Source organism: Bombina bombina, chromosome 1, assembly GCF_027579735.1.
Source record: "Bombina bombina isolate aBomBom1 chromosome 1, aBomBom1.pri, whole genome shotgun sequence".
Classification (NCBI taxonomy): Eukaryota; Metazoa; Chordata; class Amphibia; order Anura; family Bombinatoridae; genus Bombina; species Bombina bombina.
This window is the reverse complement of record NC_069499.1, coordinates 552,269,681-552,296,783: the sequence shown is the minus strand read 5'-3', so window position 1 is coordinate 552,296,783 and position 27,103 is coordinate 552,269,681. Positions and strand designations below refer to the sequence as shown.

Genomic DNA, 27,103 nt, shown 5'->3' with positions numbered 1-27,103 from the left:
TTATCACTGAAAGAAAGGATATCATTTGTTCTATAAAACATTAGTATTTATGCTAAATATAAAAAAAAATTTGAGGTTGTCAGTATATACCAGGTTTACAATATCATTTATTAATATCTTAGCAGTTGCCAACCAATAAAATGTATATACGTAACAATATATTTATTGAAATTAATATTTATTACTTAGTTCATTGATTAGTTAGCTTTATATACACATTGAATTATATTTATGTAGAAACTAGATTATGAATCAATTATATACGCTTATTCCGTTACAATATTCTATACAACAGATCATAAAAATATATCTCTAAAATTAACCTTACTCACAATGAATCGCATTAAAAATACCACAATAAAATACCAGAATATGGACCGCTAACTAAACTTAGTTAAACTATATAACAAGATACTTCACACAAATCTTACTGGATCTCAATAGATTTAAGTTAACTTTCAGACAATTATACACATTTATACAATTTATTTGGACAGTCTGAGGCACATATGAAATATTTGAGAGTTTATCTCACAATACACTTGAATCTAGGATCTAGACTATATATTTATCTAGCTACTAGAGGGTTAAAAATGCTTCTCTTACTTATCTTTCATAGAGTAGTGATGTCTGAGCTTCGTGTATTTGAACTCAGCATAGGACAATTTAACACCTAGCATATATTCGGGCTTCAAAGGATTACTTCAGACTAAATGACTACCGTTCACAGGGGGTCTGTAACTATATGACACATATTGGGCAGGAAATCCATATATGGGCATTCAAACTTGAGAGTGTCATTCTATGATTTTACAGATATCCTTTGTTCTCAGATGTTCTGTAATCAGGAAAAAGGGGTGTTGATCTGTTGTGCTTATAGCCCACACAACTCATGTAAAGGGAGACATTAGCTGACATAAAATATCAAAATTTATTTGATACATATGTAGTTTATTTAATGCTATTCACAGGTACCCTGACATAATTCCCCCTTCCAATTTCAAATATATGTAGGACACATGTATTTGAATTGGCTTAAAGTCAGTGGTACTTGGTGAGTGTACTGACGGTATCCATCATAGACAGTCTTCTATGAAGAGAGTCCGTTATTTTGTATCCTCATATTTATGCTTGTTAGCTAGGCATTTTTAAACTACAATACTTCTTTAGTGCTTTTGGGGGTATGACACTTCATTCTCCCTCTATGACTTGTAGTTGGGATCTAGGATGGCACGCTTGCAACTGATTAATATGGACCCATTTATCCATAAAAGTGTCATTTTTAGGTATCCTAATTTTATAGGCAACTGGAGATATTTTGTCAGTAATGACAAAAGGACCCTTCCATGATGAAAGAAATGTCTTCTCCTTAACCTGATCTATTCCAAAGTTATAAAGATAAACTTTATCATTTAATTCATATTCCTTTTTGGACGTTTTGAGATCATAATAGGTTTAAGCGGCAGTTGCAGACTTTTCTATGTTCCTTTGAGCAAATGCAAAGGCATATTGCAGGTGCTTCCTTAGGTTCTCCACATATTGATGCGTGTTGGCAGCATTTATCAAGTTCTAGTCTGATGTACGGTATAATAGATGTTGAGGTAGAACCATTCTTCTACCAGTCATGAATTCCAACAGTGACATCTTAGTAGCACTACTTGGAGTTGCTCTTAATTCCCTTAGGACTAGAGGTAATTTTACATCCCAGACTTTACCTGTTTCACTCACAAACTTTTTCAGGATTCTCACAATGGACTGGTTGTAACACTCTACACCACCATTTGAGGAAGCTATATATGCATTATGGAGCCTTCTTTTGACCCCTAGTATTTTCCACATTTTGGTCATCTCTTCGCTAGTGAAGTGGGTTCCCCGATCGGATTCGATTCTCTGGGGTAAACCAAATCTGGAAAACACGTGGTTGATGAGCAATGCTGTGCATGTTTCAGCACTATTGTTAGGTGCACTGATGCACTCTACCCATTTAGTGAATAGGCATTTCACTGTTAACATGTATCTGTTACCTCTTGATGACCTAGTTACTGGACCAATAAAATCGATTTGTATATCTGACCATGGCATTACCATCCTCCTTTTCTGCAATGGCGCTTTATGCGTTAGTGCAGTGGGTTGGAACTGTGAAAAGATTAAACACCTTTGACAGTAAGTTTGAACATCTTTCAACATGTGCGGCCAAAAGGTGTAATCACGCAATATTTCACATGTTAACTTGGCACCACGATGGCCAGATGTGGAGCATCATGGGTATGTTGAGGCATGAGACCTCTGAACTTTGTAGGTACCAACAATTGCTGGATGCCAGTTTTGGAGGTTCTAATTAACAAACCATCCTGTAACTTGAATTGTGATTTGGATTTCATTAAGATTCTAAGATCCTCCTTGCCAATACCGTCCTCTTTTGAGATGGGGTTGCTTTCAGGATCTTCTATGTGTTTATAGAAGATACCTATAATGGGGTCTTCCTTTTGACTAGTGATTAGGTCCTCACTAGGAGAATCCTGACTCAATTGTACCAGGTTAGGTTTACTTTGTTGTTTAGCCTGGTTTCTGGTAATGGCTTCTACCTGAATTGCACCCATTAAGTGGTCAATATTGAGGAGCTCTCCAGTTATGGCTCCTTGTTTGGCTAATAAATCTGCAAGATCATTATCTTCCTTATCAGGACCTAGAATCCTGGAATGACCCTTGGTCTTTTTCCAGTGTATGGTTAAACCATTGGAAACCATTAAACTTATTAATGTCGCAGAACAACTTGCCATGTTTGACTGGTTTGTTGTTAGTTTTCTGCATGCCATTTATTTTCCAAGTTGGCAGATATTCAACAAAACTGCCACACACATAATTTGAGTCAGGTTTGACCACAAATTTGTGAATATCTTGTTCAATAGCCATTTCAATGGTTTTTAGAACAGCAGTTAGTTCTGCAACTTGACTGGATCTTGGTCCAATGCTGAAACCTACAGAAATATTTGGTAATCCATTTGCACAAGTTATACCAATGACTAATCTGCGCTCATTATCAATAGTGGCGTGGTAAGAACAACCATCAATATATACCCAAGGTAATGTTTGACAATGGTCCTCATTATATATTTTATATGGGGAAAGCAATTGTTCCTTCAGGAAATCATCTTCTAATAACTCTTTACTATGATTCTTAGCAGTACAGTCATGGAGCTCAGCAAGCAACTGGATTCTTATTGTTTTGCTTATAGCGAATTTCTAAAGGCCAGCCTTGTAAGGAAAGAGTCCAAGCTGTTACATGGCTTTTAGACAGGTTCCCATCTCTTATTCTCTTAATTTGCAGATATAGCAAAGGTTGGTGGGCCATTTCTACAATAAGTTTCTCGCCCTGTATATAGCTGCGGAAATTTTGTAGAGCCCATACAGTAGATAAGAGAACTTTTTCGCAATCACTAAATTTTATTTCTACTGGGGGTAAAGCTTTGCTCGCATAAGCAATGACTTTGCTTAAATTATCATGCTTTTGGTATAAAACAGCACTCATGCTTATATCTGTATAACCTGTTTCTAAGTAGAAAGGTTTACTCCCTTTAGGGTATGCTAAGTAAGGTGCTTGAGTGAGTTTTCTCTTCAGCTCTCTGATGGTTGTCTCTTGAGTCTCACTCCAGTGCCATTTCACCTCCTTCTTTAGAAGAAGTAGCAGTGGATTAGCTAATTCTGCATAATTATCAAAAAATTTGCGAGAATAATTTTCCATACCCCAGAATGATCTTAATTCCTTTAAGTTAGTTGGGTTTTTATAATTTTATTATAGCTTCCACTTTTTACTTCTGAGGATTTAACCCTTCAGAAGTAACTTCATGTCCTAAGAATTTTACACGAGTGCGGCACCATTGAGTTTTTTTTGGGGGTTAATTTGACACCTGCCCTCTTAACTTGGCTGACACCTGCCCTTTTAACATGTTTGAGCTCTGTGATGTGTTTTTCAAAGTCGGTGCTTTTGATTAACACATCATCAACATAGGATAACGTCCCACTTTCCAGTGAATCAGGCATAGCCTTATGCATGAATACAGCAAATTCATGTCCTGGATTTATGTATCCAAACGGGAGCCTTTGGAATGCATACTGGACCTTTTGGAACAAGAATACCAGTTTATACTGGTCCTTCTCGTGTACCTTTATGGTCTAATATCCCTGCGCACAATCAATGGCAGTGAATATTTTAGATCCCTGCATCTGTGCTAGGCACTGGTCAATATATGGCACAGGCCAGCCAGACATGTACACTCGCTTGTTTAGCTGTCTTAAGTCAGTACACAAACGCCATTGTCCATTGGGCTTAAGAACACCTGGAATAGGATTGTTATAAGAGCTGTGCACCTGTCTTTCTCCCAAGTTCCTTATGATTTCTGCAAGCGAATCATATGAGGCTAAAGGAAGTCTGTATTGTTTAACAAAGACAGGTGGTGCATTGGGATCTGTTTGGATTCTTGCAATGTGTAGGTCAGTAGTCCCACAGTCATAAGAATTCCTAGCAAAAACATTCTTGTACTCCATCAGGAGTTCTCGTAGCTGTCGGTGTTCATCATCACTGGAACAGCCATTAGCTAAGAAGATTTGCTCTTCGACTATTTGCTGAAATCCTGGAAAGATTTCAGGCTGTCCTATCTCATAGGCTTCTTCCAACCTAGAGGTGAGATCCCCTTGATTATAATTTACATTGCCCCCATGATGGGTATTGGGGTATTCTTGCTCTTTGATGGGCTGATCAAACAATAGGGAGGCTTCTTCAATTTTACAGATGCCTTCCTCTGAGCTAAAGGGATAATAAGCTGAATTGTAAACAATCCCTCTGGCATAGAGGCAAAGGATTGTTCTATTAACTGTTCTTCAGGTATTAGCACAATTATAATATTTTGGAATCCAAAAGTGTAGTAAATGGATTCTAGAGCATATCCAATAGACCTTGGACAAGGTGATATCCTGTGGGGTCATGTTATGCATGATAACATGTATTGGAATAGTTACAATATTTACCATGGGAGTATGGGTCATTGTTATACCCAGATTTTTCATTCTATGGGAGATACATATTAGTGTTTCAGACATTTTTACCTGTAAGGATAAGAGGAATTTATCAGTCCCAGCAGCAATTACAATATCGTTAGACACCTGCATATTCACAGCATATGGCATTTGCTGGCTTGATTTCAGGGCTGCATTATCATCCTGAAATACTTCAGGGTCCCCTTTTAACCTGATCCAGAGGCAAAGGTTAATCAAATCTATTTGTATGGCATATCTATTTAAGAGATCATTGCCAATGTATATTTGATTATGGGGATTATTTAAAACTAAAAACAGGTGCTTTGCTGATTTATTACCTATGGAGATAGATTATAAAAATTTAGCTGTGACGTTATAGCTTTCAGACCTGTCATCCAGGCCATGGACACAGAGATCTTGAAAGATATTTAATCACTGTCGGTTCAGCGATCTGCGCTTATAAGCCTTCGCTTATGTAGCTAGCTTTCTGTTTTAAGTTCAATTTGGCATACTTGGTTTTTCCAAGGTCATGTACCTGTATAGGGATAAATAGATCATCTTTAACGTTCTCAATTTCTGTGAGTAATTGAGAGTGATCTCCCCCTTTAGGGGATTTAGGGTCCCCTTTGTGGAGACATATGGTTAATACATCGCCGTCTAAGGAAATATTGTCTATCTTTTCAGGCAAAATTTTAAACATATTACCATCAGAGCAGCTTAAGGGAGTCTGATCATCTATTTGTAGGATAGTGATTTCAGGTACAGAGTTATTCCTGGAATTAATCTCCACAGCATCTGGCTTCTCTTCCACCACGTGACAGTTATGTCTGGTGCAAGATATGCCAGACCGCTCATAATTAATAGGTCTTTTTACTTGTGACCAAATTACATTATTTATGCAATCAATTATGGTGCTTAACCGTTTCAGGAGACCACTACCAATTATTAATCGATCAGTTGGCAGATTCACTATAATGACAGGGTGCCTTATTACCCTGTTCTCCAGCTTTAGTTTTAACTATGCCGTACCCCAAACTTTGAGAGAATCGCCCCCAACACCTATTAGTAAACCATCAAATTCCTTTAGTTTAGGTTTGTGGGGTGTTAGCTCATTTAGCTGTGTGTAGTTCATGTGGGATAAAATAGTTGTCTGAGATCCAGTATCAATTAATCCCATGATAGGGTTGGAAACTGAATCCTGGAGCTCAGCTAATACATAATATCTCCCTGCAGATTCTACCACTTCACAAAATTAGCATGATTACACATCTGTGGGCATCGCCACGAGTTACCTGAATCCGCCATGTTACCTGATGCAGAGGAATTTTCACTCTCACCATTTACCTTCTCTGTAATAGGGCTGACAGGGTTCCTGTGTACTGCATCTGTAGGAATAAGAAAACTGCAAAGGAAGAGGTTTGTTAGAGCTTCCCGGCTGAGGTTGCTTGCCATCACAGCTAAAACATTGTTCGTTTCTGGGCTGCAAGGAGAGAACAGGATTAGTACCATTATTGACATTTATAATTTCATTTGGTATATCTCTCCCCTCTCTCTCAGGTAATACAGCAGTATTTATGACTGTCACTGTGGCCCACTGCTGGCCACTGGCTGTGCCCCTAAACAAGGATTATTAGGGTTCTGAGCTTTCAGAGCTTGACTCATATTAGTAAATAGTGTGCATAATTGAGTTGGCCCTTTTGATTAGACAAACTATTTCTACCCATGGACCGATTGTTTTTTATATCCCAGGGTACTGATTCCTGGATCCTTGGGTTCCCTCAGAATCATAGCTATTGTTTCAATTCTGACGTGGTTGTCTTTGGGGTTCAACTTGTTCAGGGTTAATATCTTGGGGAGCACAATTTACTGGGAGTGTCTGGTTACCGTGAGAGTATTTTCACCACTTTTGGTATTTATTTTTACGGGGATAACTATTTATCTGGGTATGCCCCCCATTTTGAGTATATTCTCTTTGCACCTCTGCCCCTGTTGGGGGAGGGGCAGAGTTAACACTTTGTGGGGAAGGCCTGTTTTCTTGTGCCATCTCCGCATAAGTCTTCTTTTTAGACTCCAAATTGAGGGGGCTAGGTGACACCCTAGTTTCTGTCATAATTTTGGGGCTGGGCCTTGGTACCCTTTTACCCCCCTGTTCATGACTGCTGAATAGAGTATAACTTTGTACTCTCTTTGATCAGTCAGTCCAATGAGCAGTGCTCATCAAAATCTCTAGCCAAATTAAGCTTGATGTATGCAGGCAATGCTTCGTAAATTCACAAATTCTGAGCTTTCAAATATGGGGTAGTCTTCAGTCATACTGTACGCACTTTTTAGTACAGAAAGGAATTCTATAGGGCTTTGATTGGCACTACATTTTAAACCGTACACAGCTATTTTTTTATTTGGTTTTAGTGCGATATTGCTCGAACTTCTTTTTGCACTGTCGTTTTGTTTCACTCCAGGAATGAATATTCATATCCTTTAGTGAAGCAAAGAACTTCTGATGTTTACCCTCAAATTCCCATGGCAGAAATTCAATGTTTGACTGCTCACTAGTAGCATTCATTATGGATAAAGCATTTTCAAAGGGCTCTAAGTGGTCAATTATAGAATTGCTTTCCTTGTTGGAAAATGTAGGTATTGCACCACTTAAGAAATTAATTATTTTAGGGGTGTCATATACCTTATTAGCTGTATCTTGGGCTTTCTTAGGGACCTTATTCTTGGGGCTGGAGCGCCCCCTATCTGCCCTATATTTACTATGGGGAGACCCCTTACGTACATTAGTACTACGTAGGCTATCTGGATAGCTACCTCTGCCCAATGACTCACTATTATCACTCCCCTCCCCCTCCAAAGTGTAGCAGTTCCTTGAATTTAAAAAAAAAAATGAGTTGACTGTCTATGTGGGAAGTTTACCTCTGACCCGATAGGGGTCCTTTGTATGAATTCTTCCCTAATGTTCTGCAGTTCATTTCTCATGAATTCTTTTAGGGTTTTTAAAATACCTGCATTATCCTCATTGCTAACAGAGGGGGTTTCATTATGGCGAGATTGTCTTTTTAGTTCACTAAATTCTTTCTGGCTCTCTGCGAGTTGTTTATTTAAGCCTTGTATTTGGGTTAGTAATTTTCGGTTATGCTTATCTAAGGCAGCAAAGTCTTGTTTAAATGTAACAATTTCATTTTTGGCTATTTCTAAATTCTCTTCGCATTTGCGTAATTAACGAATATCATCTTCTAGCCCCTGTAATTGCAATTCCTTTTCTATAAGGTAAGTGGACATAATGCATATTACAAGGGGCCAGGATTTTAATATTAGCTCATCTTGTTTTCTCAAATTATTACATTGATTCATTTTTAATAATTCTTGGAACAATTCACTGTTTTCATTCCACCTTCCATTATCTATAGCAATATTTTTAGCTTTAATTGCAAGCATATCCATATAATCATTTAAATCACCCGCAATATTACACCTATTTTTAATGTGGCTGATAGCGTCCTTTCTAAGGACATCGCCCTTAGTGAGGGGTAATTTTGGGGAACATATTTCAACACTGAGTACAGATTTAATTGATTCACTTCTTGTAACAGACATTATTATTTTGGCTTAGTATTTGGTTAAATTAAAACGCTAATACAATTTTGACCAACAAGGGGGAAAAAATAATTTTAAAATATTATAAAAAAATATTTTTTTCGAGATAATAATTTCTATTTACAACAAATATATTATATCATGTGATAAAGATAATAATCTCCTGCAGTGCCTCCATGCAGTGTCGGTATATACTAGGTTTACAATATCATTTATTAATATCTTAGCAGTTGCCAACCAATAAAATGTATATACGTAACAATATATTTATTGAAATTAATATTTATTCCTTAGTTCATTGATTAGTTAGCTTTATATACACATTGAATAATATTTATGTAGAAACTAGATTATGAATCAATTATACACGCTTATTCCGTTATAATATTCTATACCACAGATTATAAAAAATATATCTCTAAAATTAACCTTACAATGAATCGCATTAAAAATACCACCATAAAATACCAGAATATGGACCGCTAACTTAACAGTGCTTAGTTAAACTATATAACAAGATACTTCACACAAATCTTACTGGATCTCAATAGAATGTAAGATAACTTTTCAGACAAATATAAGTTAAACTATTTAAGCTCACAATTTGTTCTATATAACTTCAATTAAAAAACACCTAGGAATTGTATATATTATTAATGCAAACAGCCAATTTATATGCAAATTAATCTGAGCTGAAATAATCTCTTATTCAGCCACCTTAAAATAAATTCATATATATATATATTATAATATATATATAGTATATATATATATATATATATATATATAGCAATAACTGTAATTAACTTATGATATTAAAATAAAAAATTATTTCTAAACATTAATATGTAATACTAGTACACTTACTACCTTGGCTTCTCTAATTAATATTAAATATAAGAATAAATTCTCCTTTTAAATCACAACTACGATATAGCTATAATTTTAGAATACCTTGATTTAAAACATTAAAAATATAGAACAACTGCATTACATCACCAAATAACCAGTGTGGGTAATTCAGCTCTGGAGTTTCTTGTAGGTCATATAAGAAGGTTTTATCCACTATTGCAAGGATACAGGCCTCATATTGTTATCTTTCTATAATAAGAAAGTGTCCCCAAATTTGTAAAGAGGTACTTAGCACAAATCTGTGTGTTTCTCTCTTTCAAAATAGTATGCTTTTTTTATTCTGTTCTTTGTCTAGTGTGTGGGGCAAGATTTTATCCAAAGATAACCACTCCTTTTCTTTAAAAAAATTCCCACAAAGAATTTGATAGGCCCCTCGGAGCTGAAACATATTATTGGTTTTTTGGGAGATGCCCTCCCTGAGCAGCCAAATACCTTTTTGGTTTTAATACCATTTTTGAACTATTGGGTGACAGCAGACAACCAGAAATGCAGTCGCATTATCCATTTTGCTAACAGTCTAGTCTCTAACCTTTAAAAATGTTTATTAAATATACTTGAATTTCCAGTATCAGCAAACAATGTGTACAATATGTATGGGACCATATAAATACTATTTACCCTGAGTATGTTCATACTAAACATATGATATTTACTTGTAATATTTTAGAAGATGCGTTAAAAAGTCACATTTCTTTTGTTATCCCATATAATATAAATACAGTAATGTTAAAAATTTTACATGTGTGGCTTATTTATTTAACACAGCAGACATTATCTGAAATAGTATATTTAGGCATTTCATATATTAGCATCTACTAGTCATATCTAGAATCCAGTTTGTATTCAGTTGTCTGGAAGATACAACGTTAAAATGTTATTAATTTTGAAATAAATTGTACATTTTAAATTGACTATATAGCTACTTATTAAATTCAGCAAATACTTATCTATTATGTTACTGTTAGGTGTTTCTCTCAGAACCCCAAATACACATGTATACAATTTATTTGGACAGTCTGAGGCACATATTAAATATTGGAAAGTTTGTCTCACAATACACATTGAATCTAGGATCTAGATTCTATATTCATCTAGCTACTACAGGGTTAAAGATGCTTCTTTTACTTATTTTTTATAGAGTCCTGATGTCTGAGCTTCGTGTATTTGAACTCAGGTATGGGACAATTTAACACATAGCATAGATATGTGCTTCAAAATGGATTACTTCAGACTGAGCGACTACCGTTCACAGGGGGTCTGTAACTATATTACACATCTTGGGCAGGAAATCCATTTATGGGCCAATCAAACATGAGTGTCATTCTAAGATTTTTTACAGATATCCTTTGTTCTCAGATGTTCTGTAATCAGGAAAAAGGGGGGTTGGTCTGTTGTGGTTATAGCGCCACACAACTCATGTCAAGGAAAACATTAGCTGACCTTAAAATATCAACATTTATTTTGATACATATGTAGTGTTATTTAATGCTATTCACAGGTGCCCTGACAAGGTAAAACTTGTGTAGTAATCTCATAATGTAATTCTCCAAAAATGTTAAATTAAGCATAGTAAAAACAATTTGCAATTCACTTTCATTATTAATTTGTTCCAGAAATTGTAATTTTTGACAGAGAGACTGGATTGCATTCAGAACCCTGACTCCCCCTAAAGTAATTGCTTGATATGCACAAGGAGCTAATTTTATCTGTATTTATTCCAGTCTTTTATAACTGTCCCTAACTGGCCACAGCAAAGGAGAGAAGATAAATAACACTCAAGAGTCGTATTGTGGGTGTGTCCCTAAACCTGCAAAACTATGCAAATTATTTTGTATGCAGATCCAGTGATAACTTTCTGAAAATAAATATATAAAAACAATGTATTATTAAACTTTTTCAGGTACACATAAAAAATTGCTTTTAGGAAAATGTTATATTATATTTCTTTCAGTCCTTAGGTGGTCATTTAATTAGCAAGCACTCAACCTCTGATCTAAACCCAGTACTAGCAGCAAGCAACGCTACTCCTTAATTTTCTGTCCAAAGGTAATCAACAGTAAAAATGCATTAAATCTTATGATAACACATTATTATTTGCTTTTTATTTACACAGTGATGATACGCTATGGAATTAAAATTCTTCAGTAAGTGTTTTTATCACATATACAGTATGGCAAGGTCACAGTTGAATACCCTGTAATGTATTTCCAATTACTTTTTTTACGAGCTGCAGAGGTATAAAATGTATGAGCATTTGCCTTTTTAAGGCTTTATTTGTGTATATTAAAAGATATGATTTTGTGTTTTGAAGCCAGTATTACATACGTTGTGCTTATCTTAAATCTGTCCATAAACCAATCACTAATACTTGGAGAGAACAATGGAAAATTAACATTTTATCACTCCTTGTTACTTCTATACCACACTGGGAGTGTAAATTCTTCTGCTGGCTGTGTTTACACATCTTATCTTATAGCTTGGACCTAGGGCCAGAAACTTTCAGAATAGGTGGGGATACCACAGGCTAAATCAACTATTACAAATGCCAATATAAGGGTAAATGAAATACTTGTAAACAATTTAATACACTTCAGCAAGTAAAGTGGATCATTGGGAACAAATTAACGGGGATCATTTTTGGAGTAAACTGTCCCTTTAACCCAAAACATTGCTCTGTCATGTGTTTGTAATGTGATATACAGCAATAAAGAAACTCTTTTTTCACAAAGAAGTGCAAACATTAAAAAAATATTAGTTCTTTTTTTATTGCTGATTTTCATTACTGATTTGATACAATGCACCACAGGCTCTCTGAGCAGACCACTGTTTAAAATACCAGTGCACCAGAACATATCTAGATATGCTTCAGTGCATGTGTAGAGCTTTCACTGAGACAGTAATAAAAGTTTACCAGAGTCATATTTGCTAATTCAAGGGCAATGCAAAAAAAAATTCTATTCAAACTTGAAATGCAATGATGAGTATTTCAGTTTTGGGTGGAATGTTCATTTAAAGATTATAAAAATCCTTGTTCAAGAACCTGGTCTGTTAAATATAAGTTTCTTTTTATTGTCTCCAGGAGGAGTCCGGCAGATCCCTTGCAATGCTGCCTTCTTTGAAGGGACAGAAAATGCATCCTGTCTCCAGTCAGATGAAGTCCTATTGTCTGTGTTCATTCCTTATTCTCAAAAGGTATGTATTTGTGACTCTAAAATGTGTTTCCTGTTTCCAAGTTTTAGTTTTTAAATACACAAATTTGTAGTGTGATGTATGTGTTTGTAGAATGAGTGCTATTATCTCTAGAGCAGTTTACAGTGAGAACTCCTCCATAGGGGCCAGTAGGGGCAACACCTCATTTTTTTGAGGACAAAAAAAATAAAAAAATAAAAACTGCAATTGTAAGCCAGGTTAAAAAAATTTCAGGAGGGTGGGTGTGAATAATAAAAAGCTTATAAAGAAATGCTGAGGGCTTGTGTACCTGGTCCAGTAATGAATGCAGTCTAAATAAGAAACCATCACATCATGGTGGGATTTGTGAGGAGTTACTCGGCCGGTTATCCCTATCCTGCTCTCGCAGTTTGGCTCCTGTAGCTTCTAATTACTGTGCATTTCATCATTGTTTTAGTCACGCATATAGTGAAGCAAGTATTTTTATTATTGCTTTTTATCTGTATTGTTGTGAATTTATGCTGCATTAGTCATGCATATGAAAGTGGATTTTACTGTAACCTCCTTTATTTTATTAAACTGCAATTAATTAATACCTTGTTGTAGACATGCATTTCAAAAAGCGCTGTCTACTTTGTAGGGATTTACTCAACATTTGTTTCTTGGTTGTAAGGATAGCAGCTTACTAGTAAAATAATCATATTGATACATTGGCCTCTAGTTATCAAGCTGTCCAACCCTCAAATACGCTGGAATTCCGCAGCGTATTTGTGGCGAGGCTGATTCGCCTAAGATATCAAGCCCTACACACCAGCCAAAAGTAGAATATAGTGACATAAGCTTTGATCCACCCGCCGACTCCAGTCTGACACAGATCGATTCTTACGTCACTCCATATGTTCCGAATGCCAAGTTCGGCACAATCTGACTACTTTTGGGAGTTATCAAAAAACTAGCAGGTACGCTCGGCACTTTTCCGGCCCAGCGTACCTGGTTTTCAATCAGCCACCCTGGAGGTGGCGGATCCTATAGGAATCAATGGGAGTCTTACATAGCGAAAGTTCATGTTCGCTGCTGCCCAACTTCCCATTGATTCCTATGGGAGCTGTCTACACACTAACACCCTAACATGTACCCCGAGTCTAAACACCCCCTAATCTGCCCCCCTACAACCGCCCCCAACCTATATTAAACATGCTAACCCCTAAACCCGCCTCTCCCGGACCCCGCCGCAACTATAATAAATATGTTAACCCCTTAAACCGCCACTCCCTGGACCCCGCCCGCAACTATAATAAATATATTAACCCCTAAACCGCCGCTCCAGGACCCCGCCCCCGCCACCTACATAATACCTATTAACCCCTATCCTGCCCCCCGCTATTCCGCTGCCACCTATAATAAATTTACTAAACCCCCTATCCTGCGGATCCCGGACCCCGCCGAAACTAAATAAATTGGTTAACCCCTAACCGCCGCTCACCGGGACCCCCGTTGCCACCTATATTAAACTTATTCACCCCTAATCTGCACCCCCTACACCGTCGCCACCTATAATAAATTTATTAACCCTATCCTGCCCCCCCTACACCGCCGCAACCCTATAATAAAATTATTAACCTATTCCTGCCCCCCCTACACCGCCGCAATCTATAATAAAAATTATTAACCCCTAAACTTAAGTCTAACAACTAACCCCTAACACCCCCTTTCATAAATATTAATTAAATAAATCGAAATAAATATTACTCTTATTAAATTAATTATTCCTATTTAAAACTAAATACTTACCTATAAAATAAACCCTAATATAGCTACAATATTACTAATAATTATATTGTAGCTATTTTAGGATTTATTTTTATTTTACAGGCAAATTTAAATGTATTTTAACTAGGTACAATAGCTATTAAATAGTTATTAACTATTTAATAGCTACCTAGATAAAATAAAGTCAAATTTACCTGTAAAATAAAAACTAACCTAAGTTTCAATTACACCTAACACTTACACTATCATTAAATAAATTATTCCTATTTAAAACGAAATACTTACCTGTAAAATAAACCCTAAGATAGCTACAATGTAATTAATAATTACATTGTAGCTATCTTAGGATTTATATTTATTTTACAGGTAACTTTGTATTTATTTTAACTAGGTACAATAGTCATTAAATAGTTATGAACTATTTAATAACGACCTAGCTAAAAGAAATACAAAATTACCTGTAAAATAAATCCTAACCTAAGTTACAATTAAACCTAACACTACACTATCATTAAATTAATTAAATTAATTAACTACAAATACCTACAATTAAATACAATTAAATAAACTAACTAAAGTACAAAAAATAAAAAAAATTAAGTTACAAAAAAATAAAAAAAACTAAGTTACAAAAAAATAAAAAAATATTACAAGATTTTTAAGCTAATTACACCTAATCTAAGCCCCCCTAATAAAAATAACAAAGCCCCCCAAAATAAAAAAAATGCCCTACCCTATTCTAAATTACAAAAGTTAACAGCTCTATTACCAGCTCTTAAAAGGGCTTTTTGCAGGGCATGCCCCAAAGTAATCAGCTCTTTTGCATGTTAAAAAAAATACAACCCCCCCAACATTAAAACCCACCACCCACATACCCCTACTCTAACCCACCCAAACCCCCCTTAAAAAAACCTAACACTAACCCCCTGAAGATCTCCCTACCTTGAGTCGTCTTCAGCCAGCCGACCACCGATGGAACAGAAGAGGACATCCGCAGCGGCCCAAAGTCATCATCCAAGGGGCGCTGAAGAGGTCTTCCATCCGATAGAAGTTTTCATCCATGCGGCGTCTTCAATCTTCATCCATCCGGAGCAGAGCCTTCTTCAAATGAGCCGACGCAGAGCCATCCTCTTCCAATGACGCCTACCCCGACGAATGGATATTTCTTTAAGTGGCGTCATCCAAGATGGCGTCCCTCGAATTCCGATTGGCTGATAGGATTCTTCAGCCAATCAGAATTTAAGGTAGGAAAAATCTGATTGGCTGATGAAAAAGGCCCTTTTAAGGGCTGGTAATAGAGCTGTTAACTTTTGTAATTTAGAATAGGGTAGGGCATTTTTTTATTTTGGGGGCTTTGTTATTTTATTAGGGGGCTTAGATTAGGTGTAATTAGCTTAAAAATCTTGTAATATTTTTTTATTTTTTGTAACTTAGTTTTTTTTATTTTTTGGACTTTAGTTTATTTAATTGTATTTAATTGTAGCTACTTGTAGTTAATTAATTAATTTAATTTATTTAATGATAGTGTAGTGTTAGGTTTAATTGTAACTTAGGTTAGGATTTATTGTCACAGCTAATTTTGTATTTCTTTTAGCTAGGTAGTTATTATATAGTTAATAACTATTTAATAGCTATTATACCTAGTTAAAATAAATACAAAGTTACCTGTAAAATAAATATAAATCCTAAGATTAATTATTAATTACATTGTAGCTATCTTAGGGTTTATTTTACAGGTAAGTATTTTGTTTTAAATAGGAATAATTTATTTATGATAGTGTAGGTGTTAGGTGTAATTGAAACTTAGGTTAGTTTTTATTTTACAGTTAAATTTGACTTTATTTTATCTAGGTAGCTATTAAATAGTTAATAACTATTTAATAGCTATTGTACCTAGTTAAAATAAATTTAAATTTGCCTGTAAAATAAAAATAATCCTAAAATAGCTACAATATAATTATTAGTAATATTGTAGCTATATTAGGGTTTATTTTATAGGTAAATATTTAGTTTTAAATAGGAATAATTAATTTAATAAGAGATATTTATTTAGATTTATTTAATTAATATTTAAGATAGGGGGGTGTTAGGGTTAGTGTTAGACTTAGGTTTAGGGGGTTAATAATTTTATTGTAGGTTGCGGCAGTGTAGTGAGGGCAGGATAGGGGTTAATAACTTTATTATAGGTGGCGGCAGTGTAGGGGGGGCAGAGTAGGGGTTAATAAGTTTAATATAGGTGGCGGCGGGGGTCCGGGAGCGGCGGTTTAGGGGTTAAACAATTTATTTTAGTTGCGGCGGGGTCCCGGGATCCGCAGGATAGGGGTTAATAAATTTATTATAGGTGGCGGCGGTATAGGGGGGCAGGATAGGGGTTAATAGGTATTATGTAGGTGGCGGCGGGGTCCGGGAGAGGCGGTTTAGGGGTTAATACATTTATTATAGTTGCAGCGGGGTCTAGGAGCGGCAGTTTAGGGGTTAATAACTTTATTTAGTTGGGGGCGCCGGTATAGGGGGTAGAACAGTGTAGTTTAGTGTGGGTGCTTAGTGACAGCTTATCAATAAAGCTGGGAAAAAAGCCGAAGAGCAGCGAGATCGGCATGAGTGATAACTATCACAGTCCGCTGCTCATCTCCCCGTACTTGGTGCGCGGCTTTTTGACAGCTTTTTTGATAACTTTGGCGAATGTATTCAGGTCCACGGCGGCAAAGTGAGGCGAGCTTAGGTAGGCGTATTGGGGCCGGCGAAGGCAGGTAAGTAGACGGCTTGATAACTAGAGGCCATAGTATATTGTGTTTTTTAGAAGAAAAAAAATTCACCTCATTTCTATTTAAGGTGTTGCGTTTGTAAAATGTATTCAGACTGAGATAAGTTTTTTGGACGCACTCAAAGGAGTAAAATAAATAAAGTTACAAAACGTTCTTGTTTCAGGTAGAGCATGCAATTAAATAAAAACATACCATTTGCTTCTATGTCAAATTCTGATGGTATCCTGAACGGAAAGCATACCTAGGTAGGCTCAGGCAGCAGTGTGCACATTTTAATGGGCCATAATAGTTGAATAATGATATGCTCTAATCCATTAGAACATGTGATTTTATGACTATCAACCAGGCTCCACTGTGTGTTTAACACCTGCAAAGGGATAAATACACAGTAGAAGTACCTCTTGGGACCCATGGTGTACTGCTGGCTTGAAGCGGAACCCTCCACTGATCCAATCAGCAGCGCTAGTCACAAGACTCTTATGGCCCTTTAAAGTGGTTGAAAATTATCTTAAAATGCTACTAGTCCCAGGAATAAAAGCTTACTAGAATACTATAAATTGTGGAGTCACTATCCGCTGCACTTTAATACACATTTATTAATGTTTGGCTTTCATGTAATAAAATGTTATTATCCAGACTCTTAATAAATGGAAAAAAAGAAGCATATAGTTGAATTTATTAATTGATTTATGGTCAGATTATGAGTGGAGCGCAAACATTTGTGTGCGATCGATAAGAGGTTTATCATAGGTGTTTTTGCTTGTTGGGTTTACCGCTGGTGTTACGAGTTGAAAGTAAAAAGCACAATTGTGGTTTACACTAGAATAATTATCGCAACGTCAGAGATTTGGTTAACGGTTTTGCAAAACTAAAAAAAGTGTCACAAAAAAAACATCAAAAATATATTACAATGTACAGTTATACTCATAACACTATCTAATAAAAATGATTTTAAAAAAATATTGCACAAAAAAGTTATAAGGGCTCAAAGATGTGAGGTCTCAGGTGTTAGAAAAAAAAGGCTGCAAAGGGCTTTAAGATAGACATCGGTCTTCAATGGACTTCGGTCTTTTTTCAACTTTATCTACTATGTTACTATGTTACTATGTATAAATACATATACATGTCTAAAGATGGATATGTATGTATATATATGAATGTATACAGTTGTAATCAAAATTATTCAACCCCCATTTCAATCAGGTTTATTGTCAAAATTTACAGACTTTCAGCTCTTTGCAATGAACAAATCAAGCAAATCAAGTGAAATAGCTCAAACACAACGAATGCTTCAAGTGGTTTCCCCAAATTCAACTTTAAATGAATTCTGCCGTTTCAAAATAGTTTTATAATTATTATTATTATAGGAAGCATATTTAGTACTTAGTAGAGCACCCTTTTGCTGTTATGAGCTGCTGCAAACAAGATGCATAGCCATGCATAACCATCTTGTCTATATATATATATATATATATATATATATATATATATACACACACACATATATATATATATATATATATATATATATATATACATACACACACACACACACATATATATATATATATATATATATATATATATATATATACACACACACATATATATCTATATATATAATCATATATAGATATAGGTATAGATACTATATATATTGTACCAAAATATTATCAGATATACAGTATGTAGAAATATTAATGTATGAATAAATAGAACATATTCTTGTATGTGAAGAACATTGGAATGTGAAATAATCATATTTTCATGTCGGGTTAGCACACATGACAATATGCGATCGGGTTTGCGTTAGAGTGGAGTTTTTTCCACTTTTTTTCTCCATTAACTTCTATGGAGAAATACGTGAACACGTACGCGATATTCTAATTTCAGCTTTTTGCACTTGTCGGGTTAGTGCGCGAGTGAATACAGTTTACTTTCAACTCATAATACGAGCGCAACCTGAAGAGCACAAAAAGCTTACTTCTAGCACAATTAACTCTCGAGCTGGAGCGTTAAATAGAGCTCTAATTGTAATTTGGCCCTTAGTGTTTTGCTTATTTGATTTGTTGCATTATACAGTTATAAAAGAGAAAATCAAAATGAAACACAAAAGAACCAATCATACGTTAACATATACAAGCCTAAAACTGCTAAACAGTACATTATCTAAGATTATCTAAGATATCCATCAATGTACATTTCTCTATTTGTGCTACTGGCAAAACTTTCAATAAACTATTCTAGTATGTTAGTAGGAGGACTCTGCACAAAAAGTGTTAATCAGAGCAGATTATTAGTACCTTATTCATTTCTGCTGTTAATAAAGTGGTGGGGGTGGAAATATATATATATATATATATATATATATATATATATATTATATATATATATAAAACATGGTGCAGAGTTTAAGATCACTGGCACAGTGAATCCATTTCTCCCAGTACCACTTCTGCAGAAGGTGTGACCATACAAATAAATATATAAACCTGTTGAAAGGGTCAGACATTACTCCCAGCTGCCATTGTATACAAGGGGCTCATAGCCGTGCAACCATTTACATTTTGCAGAGGGTCAGAAAATACTCCCTTCCTGGGACACATACACACACAGCATGGAGGAGGGGATGTAACCTCATGCAAATTGTTCTGCCTTCTTGGAAGCTTAATCTCCACCACTGTACAATGCATGCAGGGAATTAGAGTCCAGAACTGCAGAGTCACAATATGGAGAGGGAAATAGTGAACTATAAATTCCAGAATGCTAAGTAACTCCCATAATACTGTTCTTCATCCTCTAAAACAGAGCTACATTCAGGGGGATGAAAAGAAAAATAAATGGACATTTAATTCTTTTTTTCAGCAGTTTGTACTCCAGGTGGGGAGGAAAATAGTTACTTTATTAGAAGTGATTGATTAAAGTCCATCTAAAATATTGCTTAGATTCCGGCCCTGATTTTAACACATGTGAATTTTACCATCACTTTAAGCTCTATATGGCAGAAGTATTTAAAAAATATAAGAGAAAAAGTGAATTTCATAACAGAAATAAAATGAAACTTTTCTTATATGTGCATTATCTATCTTAGCAATAAAAGTTTAATTTTGACTTTACTGTCCCTTTAAAAGTGCTATTTGTCATTAAAAGCTAGTTGTGGTTAAAAGTCTAAAACAAAAAGTAGCACAAAATTATACTGGGGTAACTTGCTGAGTGGAAAACATGTTCCGTTATGCATATTGCACAAGCAAGAAGCATAAGGGGACAGCATAAAGCAAATCAAAGTGGCATGGAGTGATATTATGATATTCATCTGTGAACTGACACAAGAAAGGGGCATAATATTTTTTTATTGAAACATTTAAATATAATATAGTTATTATGTGCACTGGGTTCATCTTAAAGGGTCAGCCAAGTCAAAAAATGGATTGTTTAGAGAATTCAATTTTATACAATTTTCCAATTTAATTCTATTATCTATTTTGCTTTGTTCACTTGGTATCCTTTGTTAAGGAGTAATCCTAGGTGAGATCAGGAGCATGCACAAGTGAAAAGTTGTTTAAAATGACAGGTTCTATCTGAATCATGAATGTTTAATTTTGACTTCACTGTCCCTTTAAAGGGACAGTATACACTCTTTGTCATATAACTGCATGTAATAGACACTACTATAAAGAATAAGATGCACAGATACTGATATAAAAATCCAGTATAAAACTGTTTAAAAACGTACTTAGAAGCTTTCAGTTTAGCTCTGTTGAAAAGGCAGTTGGAAAGCCCACTGCAAGTGGGAAATAAGACACTCCCCCCCTCCCCCTTCTTTTGCATATGAAAAGACCCTTTACACAAACAGGAGCAAGCTGGAAAAGGTAGCTGACGGTATTCAAATAAAAATTTGGGGCTTAGTTAGGAGTCTGAAAATCAGAGCAATGTTATTTAAAAATAAGCAAAATTATACATTTTTTAAAAAAAACAAACTTTATGGGCTTTATAAATAGATCATCTACAAAACATTTATGCAAAGAAAAAATGAGTGTATAATGTCCCTTTAAGCTTCTGCGTGGCAAAGATTTGGTCTATATTACTACGTGTAAGAAGATTAAAACAGATGTATAATTTATTTTCACACACTAAACAGGATGTAACATTCATAGCAACATAAACTCCTTAATAATATAGTGAACCACAACTGCTGAAGGCTAAATTGTGAAACAACTTAGTTTGTATAAGATTTGCTTTTTTAAGGTGTGTATATGAATTAGCTGATTTTGTGTTTTGAAGCCACAACCTAATAAAAACATAATTTATGTAAGAACTTACCTGATAAATTCATTTCTTTGATATTAGGAAGAGTCCATGAGCTAGTGACGTATGGGATATACATTCCTACCAGGAGGGGCAAAGTTTCCCAAACCTTAAAATGCCTATAAATACACCCCTCACCACACCCACAATTCAGTTTAACGAATAGCCAAGAAGTGGGGTGATAAGAAGGAGCGAAAGCATCAAAAATAAGGAATTGGAATAATTGTGCTTTATACAAAAAAATCTTAACCACCACAAAAAAGGGTGGGCCTCATGGACTCTTGCTAATATGAAAGAAATGAATTTATCAGGTAAGTTCTTACATAAATTGTGTTTTCTTTCATGTAATTAGCAAGAGTCCATGAGCTAGTGACGTATGGGATAGCAGATACCCAAGATGTGGAACTTCCACGCAAGAGTCAATAGAGAGGGAGGGATAAAATAAAGACAGCCAATTCCGCAGAAAAAATTAATCCACTACCAAATCAAGAGTTTCAATTTTTAAAATGAAAAAAACTGAAATATAAGCAGAAGAATCAAACTAAAACAGCTGCCTGAAGTACTATTCTACCAAAATCTGCTTCTAAGAAGAGAAAACATCAAAATGGTAGAATTTAGTAAAAATATGCAAAGAAGACCAAATCATTGCTTTGCAAATCTGATCAACAGAAGCTTCATTCTTAAAAAGCCCAGGAAGTAGAAACTTACCTAGTAGAATGAGCCGTAATTCTCTGAGACGGGGATTAACCCGACTCCAAATAAGCATGATGAATCAAAAGCTTTAACCAAGATGCCAAAGAAATGTCAGAAGCCTTCTAACCTTTCCTAAAACCAGAAAAGATAACAAATAGACTAGAAGTCTGTCTGAAATCTGAATAGCTTCAACATAATATTTCAAAACTCTTACCACATCCAAAGAATGTAAGAATCTTACCAAAGAATTCTTAGGATTAAGACACAATGAAAAGACAATAATTCCTCCACTAATGTTGTTAGAATTCACAACTTTAGGTGAAAATTGAAATGAGGAAAAACCACCTCATCCTGATAAAAAATCAGAACAAGGAGATTCACAAGAAAGAACAGATAATTTAAAACTGTTCTAGTTGAAGAGATGTCTAAAAAGAACAATACTTTCCATAAAAGTAATTAATGTCCAAAGAAAGCATATGCTCAAACAGAAGAGCCTGTAAAGCCTTCAGAATCAAATTAAGACTCCAAAGAGGAGAAATTGACTTAATGACAGGCTTGATACGAACCAAAGCCTGAACAAAACAAAGAATATCAGAAAGATTTAGCAATTCTTACTGTGAAACAGCACAGGAAAAGCAGAGATTTTTCCTTTCAAGGAACATGCAGACAAAACCTAAGAAGAAACCTAGGAATTCTAAAAGAATGCCAAGAGAATTCATAAGAAGATCATCATGAGATGTAAATCTTACAAACTCGATAATAAATCCTATTAGACACAGATTTACGAGCCTGCAACATAGTATTACTTACTGAGAAACTCCTATGACTAAGTACTAAGCATTAAATTTTCATACCATCAAATTAATAATTTGAATTCCTGATGAAAAAAATGAAAGTTAAGATATAAGGTATGGCTATAATGGAAGTAAACAAGATTGGCAACTGAACATCCGAACAAGAACTATATACCAAAACCTGTGTGGCCATGCTAAAGCCACCAGCCACACCAAGATTGCTCTCTGATGATTTTGAAAATCACTTTAAAAAGAAGAACCAGAGATGAAAAAATATAGGCAGATTGAATAATTCCAAAGAAGTGTCAATGCATACACTACTTCCGCCTGAAGATCCCCGAACCTAAATAGGCCCCTGGGAAGTTCCTTGTTTAGATGAGATGACAACAGATCCATTACTGGAAGCCCTCACATCTGAAAAATTGAAAAACATATCTGGGTAGAAAAGACCATTCTCCCGGATGTAAAGCTTGATTAACAGAGATAATCCACTTCCCAATGTCTATACCTGGGAAAAAGACCACAGAAATAAGATAGGAGATGAATTTAGCCCAAGCAAATATCCAAGATATTTCTGTCACAGCCTAAGAACTGATAGTCCCACCCTGATAATTGACATACGCCACAATTGCGACAATGTCTGTCTGAAAACAATAAACGTCTCTTCTTCAAAAAGAAACCAAACTGAAGAACTCTGAGAATGCACGGAGTTCCAAAAATATGAAAAGGTAATATCGCCTCCTGAGATTTCCAAACCCCTTGTGCTGACAGAGATCCTCAGACAGCCTCCCAACCTAAAAGACTCACATCTGCAGATCATGGTCCAGGTTGAAAGAACCGAAGAGACCTATAGAACTAAATGATGGTGATCTTAACCACCGAATCAAAGATAGTTAACATGAGGATTCAAAGATATAAAAAGTGATATCCTAGAATCCCTGCACCATTATTCAGCATAAGAAAACTGGAAAGGTTTCCTAAATGAGCAAAGGGAATCGAATCCAATGCTGCAGCCATGAAACCTGAAACTTCCATGCATATATAGCAACTTGAAGGAAATAATAGAGACTGAAAATTCCGACAAACGAAACTCAATAAACTTGTCACTTGTCTGTTAGAGACAAAAATATTGACACAATTTATCTGGAAACCTAAAAAAAGGTGACCCTTGTGTGAGGAATCAAGGAGCTTTTGATAAAAAGATCCTCTAACCATGTCTTGAAGAGACAAAAAAGTTGAATCGTATGAGATTCCACAGAATGAAAGACTGAACCAGTACCACAATACCGTCCAAATAAGGAACACTGAGAACCTTAGAAAAGATTCTTAGAGCTGTCGCTAGACTAGAAGGAAAAGCAACAAATTGGTAATACTTGTCAAAAAAAGAGAATCTCAGAAAATAAAATAATGAAGATATGCATTTATTGTATCTATTGTAAACAAATAATGCCATCACTGACCAAAAAGGTAGAATAGACCATATAAACTCCATTCTAAAAGATGGTACACTTATATGACAATTCAAAAAGATTTTCTATCTTTGGAACAATGAATAGTCTTGAATAAAACCCCAAAACCCAGTTCCTAGAAATGGAACTGGAATAAATACCCCAGAAGACTCCAGGTCTGAGCAGCGCTTGAGCCCCAACGGGTTACCAGCCGCGCTTCACCAGTACCCAAAACATATAGGTCTGAATACACTTCAGGAAAGTGTTAGTCTTACTGAAATAGCTGGAATATGATAGAGAAAAAAGACTTCTCACAAATGGTTTTACTCTGAATCCTATTCTGTACCCAAAGTCTAAGAAGTTTGGACCGAATAGAACCAAACAAATTTCAAAAAAGTCTCAACCTGCCCCTTACCAGCCAAGCTGGAATAAGAACCGCACCTACATGCAAATTTGGGGAGCTGACTTTAAAAAGGCTTAATTGAATGTTGAAAAAAACTTCCAATTATAAACATGTTACTTGGGGAAGAATTCAGGACTCCATTCTTTAGTAAGAACAGAAAACTAATATACAGGGAGTGCAGAATTATTAGGCAAATGAGTATTTTGACCACATCATCCTCTTTATGCATGTTGTCTTACTCCAAGCTGTATAGGCTTGAAATCTTACTACCAATTAAGCATATTAGGTGATGTGCATCTCTGTAATGAGAAGGGGTGTGGTCTAATGACATCAACACCCTATATCAGGTGTGCATAATTATTAGGCAACTTCCTTTCCTTTGGCAAAATGGGTCAAAAGAAGGACTTGACAGGCTCAGAAAAGTAAAAAATAGTGAGATATCTTGCAGAGGGATGCAGCACTCTTAAAATAGCAAAGCTTCTGAAGCGTGATCATCGAACAATCAAGCGTTTCATTCAAAATAGTCAACAGGGTCGCAAGAAGCGTGTGGAAAAACCAAGGCGCAAAATAACTGCCCATGAACTGAGAAAAGTCAAGCGTGCAGCTGCCAAGATGCCACTTGCCACCAGTTTGGCCATATTTCAGAGCTGCAACATCACTGGAGTGCCCAAAAGCACAAGGTGTGCAATACTCAGAGACATGGCCAAGGAAAGAAAGGCTGAAAGACGACCACCACTGAACAAGACACACAAGCTGAAACGTCAAGACTGGGCCAAGAAATATCTCAAGACTGATTTTTCTAAGGTTTTATGGACTGATGAAATGAGAGTGAGTCTTGATGGGCCAGATGGATGGGCCCGTGGCTGGATTGGTAAAGGGCAGAGAGCTCCAGTCCGACTCAGACGCCAGCAAGGTGGAGGTGGAGTACTGGTTTGGGCTGGTATCATCAAAGATGAGCTTGTGGGGCCTTTTCGGGTTGAGGATGGAGTCAAGCTCAACTCCCAGTCCTACTGCCAGTTTCTGGAAGACACCTTCTTCAAACAGTGGTACAGGAAGAAGTCTGCATCCTTCAAGAAAAACATGATTTTCATGCAGGACAATGCTCCATCACACGCGTCCAAGTACTCCACAGCGTGGCTGGCAAGAAAGGGTATAAAAGAAGAAAATCTAATGACATGGCCTCCTTGTTCACCTGATCTGAACCCCATTGAGAACCTGTGGTCCATCATCAAATGTGAGATTTACAAGGAGGGAAAACTGTACACCTCTCTGAACAGTGTCTGGGAGGCTGTGGTTGCTGCTGCACGCAATGTTGATGGTGAACAGATCAAAACACTGACAGAATCCATGGATGGCAGGCTTTTGAGTGTCCTTGCAAAGAAAGGTGGCTATATTGGTCACTGATTTGTTTTTGTTTTGTTTTTGAATGTCAGAAATGTATATTTGTGAATGTTGAGATGTTATATTGGTTTCACTGGTAAAAATAAATAATTGAAATGGGTATATATTTGTTTTTTGTTAAGTTGCCTAATAATTATGCACAGTAATAGTCACCTGCACACACAGATATCCCCCTAAAATAGCTAAAACTAAAAACAAACTAAAAACTACTTCCAAAAATATTCAGCTTTGATATTAATGAGTTTTTTGGGTTCATTGAGAACATGGTTGTTGTTCAATAATAAAATTAATCCTCAAAAATACAACTTGCCTAATAATTCTGCACTCCCTGTAAGCTTAAAGTTTTAGTCTTAGAACTCAATCTTGAAGCCCATAGTAACAGTTAAAGAATTGAATCCAATTATGAACCACATAATTGATTACCTTGGAAAAAAAGAAATATGGATTTTAGAAATCAAATTAGCAATCCAAGATTGAAATCACAAAGTTCTTCTAGCTAAAATAGCTAAAGACATAGATTAAAACCTCATTTGCGAAAATATTTAATAAAATGACAACACAAATGAAATTATTAGCATGTTAATTAAGTTAAAGGACCAGTCAACACACTGGACTTGCACAATCAACAAATGCAAGAAAACAAGACAATGTAATAGCACTTAGTCTGAACCTCAAATGAGTAGTAGATTTTGTCATTTTAACAATACTAAACAAATTAAATTCTGATACTTGATCTTAAAGTATCCAACCAGAAAGATGAAGCAATTGCAACATCAGCCAAATAAATTACAGGTCTAAGAAAGTACCTGAAAA

The 27,103-nt window shown here is 35.6% G+C and overlaps 1 protein-coding gene across 1 annotated transcript in view; it reads left to right on the top strand.

The window, feature by feature from the left end:
* LOC128659728 (aldehyde oxidase 1-like) overlaps positions 1 to 27,103 on the top strand; it is a 561,780-nt gene that overhangs the window by 166,105 nt on the left and 368,572 nt on the right. The window contains 2 exon segments of the mRNA XM_053713310.1: positions 11,495 to 11,589; positions 12,603 to 12,735. Of these exon segments, the coding sequence (XP_053569285.1) occupies positions 11,495 to 11,589; positions 12,603 to 12,735 (228 nt within the window).